General features: G+C 41.0%; 1 protein-coding gene across 1 annotated transcript in view; it reads right to left on the bottom strand.

The window, feature by feature from the left end:
• The window catches only part of LOC110495059 (voltage-dependent T-type calcium channel subunit alpha-1I), a 183,201-nt gene that overhangs the window by 127,906 nt on the left and 45,295 nt on the right, over positions 1-10,000 (bottom strand). The window contains 3 exon segments of the mRNA XM_090195546.1: positions 8,042-8,058; positions 8,061-8,133; positions 9,894-10,000. The exon segment at positions 9,894-10,000 is cut by the window's right edge and continues 174 nt beyond it. Coding sequence (XP_090051672.1) covers positions 8,042-8,058; positions 8,061-8,133; positions 9,894-10,000 — 197 coding nt within the window.

The following is a 10,000-nucleotide window of genomic DNA, read 5'->3' as shown; positions in this document are numbered from 1 at the left end:
GAGGGAGATTAGTCACTTTCAGGCCCAAGGCAACGTACTGGTCTGTGGAGACCTGAATGCTAGAACAGCAGAAGAACAAGACACTATTAACAGTCACGGGGACAAACAGCTACCAGGAAGCAACAACGTTTCCCTCCCCACAAACCCCCACATAAACAACTATGACAAGGTGAAAAACAAAAAATGGAGTACAGCTCGTGAAGCTCTGTCGAACACTGGGTCTGTACATAGTCAATGGCAGGCTGAGAGGGGACTCTTTTGGTAGGTACACCAATAGCTCATCCCTTGGCAGCAGCACTGTAGACTACTTCCTCACCGACCTAAACCCAGAGTCTCTCAGAGCCTTCACACTCAGCCCACTAACACCTCTCTCAGACCACAGTAAAATCATAAACTTTATATTTGGAACATAAACTTTATATTTGACAAATTAGCCTCCTTGGCTAATCTAAAGAAGCATAAGAGAAATAAGAGATAATGAAAAATGGTTTGATAATGATTGCAAAAAATCTAAGAAAGTCATTGAGAAATATATCTAATCAAAAACACAGAGAACCAGACAACAAAAATACAAACACACCCTAAGAACAAAAAAGCAACAGCACATTAGAAATCAGCTGGATGGAATTGAGGAATCCATAGAATCAAACCACTTCTGGGAGATTTGGAATAAATTAAACAAACCTCATCATGACGAATTGTCTCTCCAACATGGGGACATGTAGAGAAATCATTTTGTAAACCTCTACAGCAATATAACAAAGAGCCCAGAACAAAAAGATAGTCAAGAAAAATGACAAATCCTTGAATCAGCAGTCAAAGACTATCAGAATCCTGTGGATACCCCAATTACAGAAGAAGAATTATTGGAAAAACTATGCACTCTTCAACCAAAAAAGGCCTGTGGCGCTGATGGTATTTTAAATGAAATTACAAATATACAGACCACAAATTCAAATTGGCTATACTCAAACTCTTCAACATTATCCCCACTGCAGGTATTTCCCCCGATATTTGGAACCAGGGATTGATCACACCAATCTATAAAAATGGAGACAAATTTGACCCAAATAATTACAGAGGAATTTGCGTTAAAAGCAACTTGGGGAAAATCCTCTGTAGTATCATAAATAGCAGACGACATCATTTCCTTGACGAACACAACGTCCTGAGCAGAAGTCAGATTGGATTATCGTACAACAGACCACATTTTCACCCTACACACTCTAATTGACAAACAAGTAAACCAAACAAAGGCAAAATCTACTCGTGGTTTGTAGATTTCAAGAAAGCATTTGATTCAATTTGGCACAAAGCTCTTTTTTATAAACTAACAGAAAGTGGTATTGGAGGTAAAACATATGATTTTATTAAATCAGTGTACACTAAAAACAAATGTGCAGTTAAAATTGGCAACAAGCAAACAGACTTCTTCTCTCAGGGACGGGGAGTGAAACAGGGCTGCCCCATAAGTCCAACACTATTTAACATCTATGTTAATGAATTGTCAAAAACATTAGAAGAATCGGCAGCACCTGGTATCACCCTACACCACACTGAAATCTGCTAAACGTAGATGAGCTGGTGCTGCTGTCTCCCACTAAATAGGGGTTACAGCAGCACCTAGATCGTCTTCACAGGTTCTGTCAGACCTGAGCTCTGACCATTAACCTAAAAAACAACAAATATATTGATATTCCAAAAAAGGTCAGGAAATCAGGATGACAAATATAAATTCTATTTGGACACAGTGCTATTAGAACACACCAAAAACTACACAAATCTAGGACTAAATATCAGCAACACAGGTAGCTTTTACAGTGGCTGTGAATGAGCTGAGAGACAAAGCAAGAAGAGTGTTTTATGCCATTAAAAGGAACATTAAAATCGAAATTCCAATCTGGCTCAAAATGTTCCAATCGGTTATAGAACCAATTGCTCTATATGGCAGTGAAGTATGGGGTCCACTCTCTAATAATGAATTCACCAAATGGGACAAACATCCAATTGAAATACTGCATGCAGAGTTTTGCAAGACTGTATTGCAAGTGCAAAGAAAAACTCTAAATAACGCATGTAGAGCAGAATTGGGCCAATACCCCCGACTCATTCGAATAGAAAAAAGAGCCATCAAATTTTACAACCACCTAAAAACAAGCGACTCCAAAACATTCCATCACACAGCTCTACAATGTCAAGAGATGAAACCAGAGAAGAGTCCCCTCAGCCAGCTGTTTCTGAGACTCAGTTCACCAACCCAAACCAAAAATATATCACCTATTGGAAAGACACCACAAAAAAATCAAAGTAAACTTCTGTGCTATTTGGCACTAAACAGACAGTACTTGGTGGCAGACTATCTGACCACTGTGACTGATAGAAAACTGAGGAAAACATTGACTAGGTACAGACTCAGTAAGTACAGTCTGGCTATAGAGACCGGTCGTCACAGACAAACCTGGCTGCCCAGAGAGGACAGGCTGTGCTCACTCTGCTCCAGGATAGAGGTAGAGACAATGCTTTATTTCCAACTACACTGTGACAAATACTCAGACCATAGAGAATATTTATTTCCCAAAATTATAATTCAATACAAAGAATTTGAAACTATAAAAGATGAAGAAAAAATCTAATATTTATTGGGTGAAAAGCCAAAATGCGCAGTTTTGGCAGCCAAATATGTGTCCCCCTGCCACAACCTGAGGGACAGCCAGTGAAAAGTGCAATGTAATGTCGATAATATTTCCCATCTTGTTTTGTTTTGTCTTTCATACCATGTCATGTGTTTTCTCAGTCATGTTGACACTGGTCTACTACCATGTCATGTGTTTTCTCAGTCATGTTGACACTGGTCTACTACCATGTCATGTGTTTTCTCAGTCATGTTGACACTGGTGTACTACCATGTCATGTGTTTTCTCAGTCATGTTGACATTGGTCTACTACCATTGATTTAATGTATTGTTGTTCTCATTAATATTGTTGTTGTAGTTTTTGTTAATGGTAATCCCATGTCCACTACTACTATTATTATTGCTGTTGGTCCCACCATGTATTTATATATAAATATAAATATATATATATATATATATATATATATATATATATATATATATAGTTTATATATGTATATATATATATATATATATATATATAAATATATATTTTTCTAGATGTATACGTTGACAATGTGAGTAATAATGAACTTGCCATGTCAATAAAGTAAATTGAATTGTATTGAGAAGGAGAAAGGACAGAGTGAGAGCGAAGGAAAAGCTCAGAGAGAGAACATAGAGAGAGAGAGAGAGAGAGAGAGGGGGCAGAGAGAAGAGAGAGAAAGGGGGGAGAACATAGAGTGAGAGAGAGAGAGAGAGAGAGAGAGAGAGAGGAGAGAAAGAGAGGGAGAGAACATAGAAAAAGGACATAGATAGAGAGAGTAGCGAGAAGAGAGAAACAGAGGCAGAGAAAGAGAGAGCAAGAGAGAGAGAGAGTGAGTGAGAGAGAGAGAGGGAGAGAGAGAGAAAAAGAGAGGAGGATCAGATAGGACTAGGAGGTTATCATGGTTTGAATCAGTATTGATCTAATGAGGGAAACCATAGGATTTTCTCCTCTCTGTTTCTCCTTTCATGATTGGTTTAGCTCTCTGTACCGATCCTTGTCCAAGCACTCACACTCGCATCGCTCTCATACTCTGCTTTCTCTCTCTGCTTCTTCTCTCTCTCTTTCTCCGTCCTTCTCTGTTCTCTCTACGGTTGCAATTGATTTAAACCAGAGCCGTGGATTCAAATAGTTCGTTTCCATGCCAATTCTGTATGCTCAGGACTGAAATGAAAGTAGGGGACCCCACAACGATCAGAGAGAGAGGGGATGACAGATGATCAAATATCTATACAGAAGCTTGGGTGACAACAGGAGTGGAGAGTATGTGTGGAAGTGGAGGCTGTGTGTATTGTAAACACATAGGAGTGGAGAGTGTGTGTGGAAGTGGAGGCTGTGTGTATTGTAAACACATAGGAGTGGAGAGTATGTGTGGAAGTGGAGGCTGTGTGTATTGTAAACACATAGGAGTGGAGAGTGTGTGTGGAAGTGGAGGCTGTGTGTATTGTAAACACATAGGAGTGGAGAGTGTGTGTGGAAGTGGAGGCTGTGTGTATTGTAAACACATAGGAGTGGAGAGTGTGTGTGGAAGTGGAGGCTGTGTGTATTGTAAACACATAGGAGTGGAGAGTGTGTGTGGAAGTGGAGGCTGTGTGTATTGTAAACACATAGGAGTGGAGAGTGTGTGTGGAAGTGGAGGCTGTGTGTATTGTAAACACAGTACAAGGGTACAGAAATAGAAATAGCTCTGTAAGCCTTGGGTACGACTGTGTGTGTATGTTGGTGGGTGTGTACTGTATAGGCCTACTGTGTGTGTGTGTGTGTTTCTGATTTTCACAGCCATATGATTGTCCTCATCCACTTGTTGTGCTTCCACTTCACACTGTAGCGATTGTCAGTGATTTTATAGTACAGATACTTTACAGTGTGTTGATGATTGTTGCTTTCAGTGATTGTACCCCCCCCCCCCCCAATCTGGCTGTCTATCTACTCTGATTTATTCCTCTCCCTCTCTCTTTCCCTCTCTTTCTACCTCTCTCTTTGCCCCCCACCCCCTTCACTCTCTACCTTTTCCTGCAGTCTGTCTCATCTGATTTCCCTCCTCTCTCCATTAGAGTGTAGGAGTGGAGACAAAGCCTTAATGGAAGGGTACTTGTCTGTCTCAGTGTGAAAACGAGGGCGTCTCATCTCCTCGGCATAATAACCTATTGAGACGGAGACGTGTTGCGCAACAGATTAGTGTGAAGACAAGAGCGTCTGCTGGTAATAACTCTGAGACTGAGACATGTTGTAAAGAGGCTGCAGGAAATGTACAGGAGGTGTGTCATTCACCTCCCTGAAAGCATCATTCCAACTACTTGTACTCAATATGTATTAAACATCTTTCTTTGTGTGAAAGAGGGAGCATCGTGTTGCATGATAAGCTATGAAAAGACTGTCGTGTTGGGAAACAGTGTCAAAGGTATTGGATGCCTATAGGACAAAAGCATCTGCTGAGCATACAGGCTGTACTTATGTTGTTTAGAGGAGATGTGTTCAACGCCTCCATTTATATGGAAACTGTTGACAGTGAAAAACCCAGCAGTGTTGCAGTTCTTGACTCAAACCCAGTGCGCCTGGCACCTACTACCATTCCCCGTTCAAAGACAGTTCCATTGTTTTGTCTTGTCCATTCATCCTCTGAATGGCACACAGACACAATCCATTGTCTCAAGGCTTAAACAATCCTTCTTTAACCTGTCTCCTCCCCTTCATCTTTAACCTGTCTCCTCCCCTTCATCTATAACCTGTCTCCTCCCCTTCATCTTTAACCTGTCTCCTCCCCTTCATCTACACTGATTGAAGTGGATTTAACAAGTGACATCATTAAGGGATCATAGCTTTCACCTGGATTCACCTGGTCAGTCTACGTCATGGAAAGAGCAGGTGTTCATAAGGTTTTGTATACTCTGTGTATACAGTATGCACAATGTTGCATGCTAGAAAGTAATCCCGCAATTCTACTTTACTGTACTGAATGAAGACTGTTGAGTGAAGTGAATGAAGGGTTAGCAAATGCTGTATTACCATATTATAAAATGGGTTGTTTGGATTCTGTATGCTGATTGGTTGGTAGCAGGGAGTTATAGCACCACAATCCCTCATTATCTGGTGATGCCTGTTAACAGTTCCATTAAATGTATAAATGTGCATTTACTGTCCCACAGCCCAGCCAGTCAATTTGTAAATTTAATCTCCCCCGGGGAAAAAAGTGTCAAGACAATATGTCCCCATGCTACGAGCCCAGCATTTGGTTTGGGACAGTACAACTATGTGCCTATCAGATTTGTGCAACATGTTGCAGGTTTTTTTTCTCCACTGTGCCATGCACATGACATGACGAGCCTGACAGCTTCTCTGATCCAGGCCAATTCATGTATCAGCATCATTATAATGGATGCATTCAAAGAATTGGCAATAGAAACAAAGGTAAAACAAACAAAAATTACATAGTTTGCTGTCATTTCAGCTGCTCGATGTGATTGTGTGTTAGCTTGCCTTTGGTGGGCTAGTTAGCTAGCAAAGGAGAAGTAACGTTAGCCTAGCTATCCTACATAACTATATTATTGACTTGGAGAAGTAACATTAGCCTAGCTATCCTACATAACTATATTATTGACTAGGAGAAGTAACGTTAGCCTAGCTATCCTACATAACTATATGATATTGAGTTGACCATCAGCTGGTTGTTGCCTAATTATACATGGTTTATTAAATAAATATGTATTGATGTTATTGTCTCTCATTACCATTGAACCTCTGCTAGCTAGCTAGCTAGCTCCATGCCAATCATGAGTTTAGCATAGCAACGTGGAATGACTAGAATGAATGACAGAACTGATATTGCAGGCGAAAGCCTGAGGAAAATCCAATCAGGAAGTGTCTCTTATTTTGAAACCTCTCGGTTCCTCAGCATGCCTAACCTCCATTTAAAGGGATATCAACCAGATTCCTTTTTCTATGGCTTCCCTAAGGTGTCAACAGTCTTTAGACATAGTTTCAGGCTTTTATTTTGAAAAATGAGCGTGAAGGATCACATTGCGTAAGTGGGTAGGTGGGGGCTCTCAGAGTGAGTTTTGCGCAACTGAGTAAAGCCGCCATTGTTTCTCCTGCTGTTATTGAAAAACCTACACACTCGGTTGATATATTATCAAATATATATCTTAAAAACAACTTGAGGATTGATTATAAAAAACCTTTGACATGTTTCTGTGGACATTATGGATATTATTTGGAATATACGTCTGCGTTGTCGTGACCACTCTTTCCTGTGGATTTCTGAACATAACTGAACATTGGTGACCTAGCTACTTAATGCTTAGTGTACATAATGTTATGTTATGGTATCGATACATTTACACAAACGCTTGTATTGCTTTCGCTGTAAAGCATCATTTCAAAATCTGAGACGACTGGTGGATTAACAAAAGGCTAAACTGTGTTTTGCAATATTGCACTTGTGATTTTAATGAATATGAATATTTTCTAGTAATATTATTTGACTGTGGCGCAATGCTATTCAGCGGTTGCTGATGATGAGAGAGAGAGAGAGAGGCCCTAAGAACAGCCCTTAGTCAGGAGTTATGACACGATAATCCCCGGGTTCTCATGCATTGTACAACACTGTTGAGTGAAAGAAGGGTTAAGGCTCTCTTTGCATTTTAGGAAACCATTTCAATAAAAGAGACATTATGAGAGAGAAAGGAAATTGTGTACAGTTATAGTTAAGAGGACAGAGAGAGAGAGAGAGAGAGAGAGAGAGAGAGAGAGAGAGAGAGAGAGAGAGGGGGAGAGAGAGTGAGAGAGAGTGATGGGTGTTTGTAGCTTGGAGCCAACGGGTGGCCAGGGTACAAACGGTAAACCAGTATAAACCACCCCCTTTCATTCTCCAACCGTGACACCACACCACACCAGACAGATGTGTGTGTGTGTTGTGTGTGTGTGTGTGTGTGTGTGTGTGGGTGTCTGGATGCGAGCCTAATCCCCAGGTGGTCTGAGCATCCAATAATAATCCCTTTCTATTACCGTGCCCGATAGCATCTCTGGTATGGAACGAGAGAGTGAGAAAGAGAGAGAGGAAAAGAGAGAGAAACAGAGAGAGAGAAGAGTGAGAGAGAGAGAGAGATAGAGAGAGAGAGAGAGAGAGAGAGAGAGAGAGAGAGAGAGGAAGAGAGGGAGAGAGAGAGAGAGATAGAGAGAGAGAGAGAAGAGAGAGAGAGAGAGAGAGAGAGAGAGAGAGGGAAGAGAGAGAGGGAGAGAGAGAGAGGAAGAGAGAGAGAGACGGAGAGAGAGGAAGAGAGAAAGAGAGAGAGAGAGAGAGAGAGAGAGAGAGAGAGAGAGAGGAATGCATTGTGTGTGTGTTTGTGTGTGTGCATGCATTGCGTGTGTGTGTGTGTGTACTTACGATGATGAGCAGTATAAGTAGATGAAGTTGTAGAAGGAGTGAGCATCCATTACATAGTACATGATCTCTACCCAGCCTTCCAGGGTGATGACCTGGAGAGGAACACACACACACACACACAACATGTCTCTAAGTCAAGGACAATAGGCTTTGACATTTCCATTGTTACCAAGAATTCAGACATTTCACCAAGACGAAGCTCACTTTGTCCTTCTACAGATCAGCCAGATCAGTCACCCTCCAGTTGACCTAGACTTGAGAACATCGTCTGATAACATCCACTTCCTGATTCATTTCCCCACTAAAAGTCACATAGAGGAGAGCTCTCTGTCTCTGTAATGTAATCAGATAATCAGATAGCAAGCCAATTACAGAGTGTATATCTCCCCATCACCTAATCACTACTGTCAGACACTTCACTACTGCTGGAGAACTACAAGGCTGATGTTCCAGACCAGCATACATTATTCAATTCATTACAGCAAGTAGATATCTTGTCATGACCTAATCACTATGGTAACCTCTATGTTGTCATGGACCTAATCACTATGGTAACCTCTACTCTATCTTGTCATGACCTAATCACTATGGTAACCTCTATCTTGTCATGACCTAATCACTATGGTAACCTCTGCTCTATCTTGTCATGACCTATTCACTATGGTAACCTCTACTCTATCTTGTCATGACCTAATCACTATGGTAATCTCTACTCTATCTTGTTCATGACCTAATCACTATGGTAATCTCTACTCTATCTTGTCATGATCTAATCACTATGGTAACCTCTATCTTGTCATGATCTAATCACTATGGTAACCTCTACACTATCTTGTCATGACCTAATCACTATGGTAACCTCTACTCTATCTTGTCATGACCTAATCACTATGGTAACCTCTACTCTATCTTGTCATGATCTAATCACCATGGTAACCTCTACTCTATCTTGTCATGACCTAATCACTATGGTAATCTCTACTCTATCTTGTCGTGACCTAATCACTTTGGTAATCTCTACTCTATCTTGTCATGACCTAATCACTATGGTAATCTCTACTCTATCTTGTCGTGACCTAATCACTATGGTAATCTCTACTCTATCTTGTCGTGACCTAATCACTATGGTAATCTCTACTCTATCTTGTCATGACCTAATCACTATGGTAACCTCTACTCTATCTCGACATACTCCCGACCTATACTTCAGGGGTGGGACAACTCTAGTCTAAGAGGACTGGCACGGTGTGCAGGTGTTTGTTCCAGCCCAGTGTCAACGTGCACTAACACCCTGATAAGACTAACAATGATCTAAATAAAGGGAAATCATGCATGTTGGTGCTGGGCGGGAACAAAGCCTGCCCACAGCAGCCCTCCAGTACAGGGATTGATCTGGCCTCTACTTTAACCACTACAGCTCCCTGGACAGTGCAAAGACAAACGATATGACAGGCACCTTTAAGCACCTTTAGGCACCTTTCCCCGACCTACATTGACTAACCTGTGGCCCCCCACATTGACTTGGTTCCGGTACCCCATGTATATAGCCTTGTTATTGTTATTTTGTTTCTTTTTATTAAATATTTTCTTTACAAGATTTTGTAACTGCAGTGTTGGTTAGGGGCTTTTAAATAAGCATTTCACTGTAAGGTTTGAACCTGTTGTATTCGGCGCATGTGACAAAAAAAAATTTGATTTGATTTTTACATCAATAAAAAAAGAGAGACAGAGAAGGCAAGCTAGGTAGGTGTAGAGAGAGACACGTGTGGTGCATATCTAGCCACATCAGCTCATAAAGCTCAACAATACAAATGAAGAAAAGAAAGTCCAAACCACCCAATCAAAGCCCTACCTGAAAGATGACGATCCAAGCGTAGGCGATATTGTCGAAGTTGATGGCTCCTTTATGTGGGTTGCTGTGGCCCGTGTGACAGCGTGTGTAATACTGGTTCCAGTTGA

This window comes from Oncorhynchus mykiss, chromosome 13 (assembly GCF_057628025.1).
Source record: "Oncorhynchus mykiss isolate SJ-2025 chromosome 13, ASM5762802v1, whole genome shotgun sequence".
NCBI lineage: Eukaryota > Metazoa > Chordata > Actinopteri > Salmoniformes > Salmonidae > Oncorhynchus > Oncorhynchus mykiss.
This window is presented reverse-complemented; position numbering and strand designations above follow the sequence as displayed.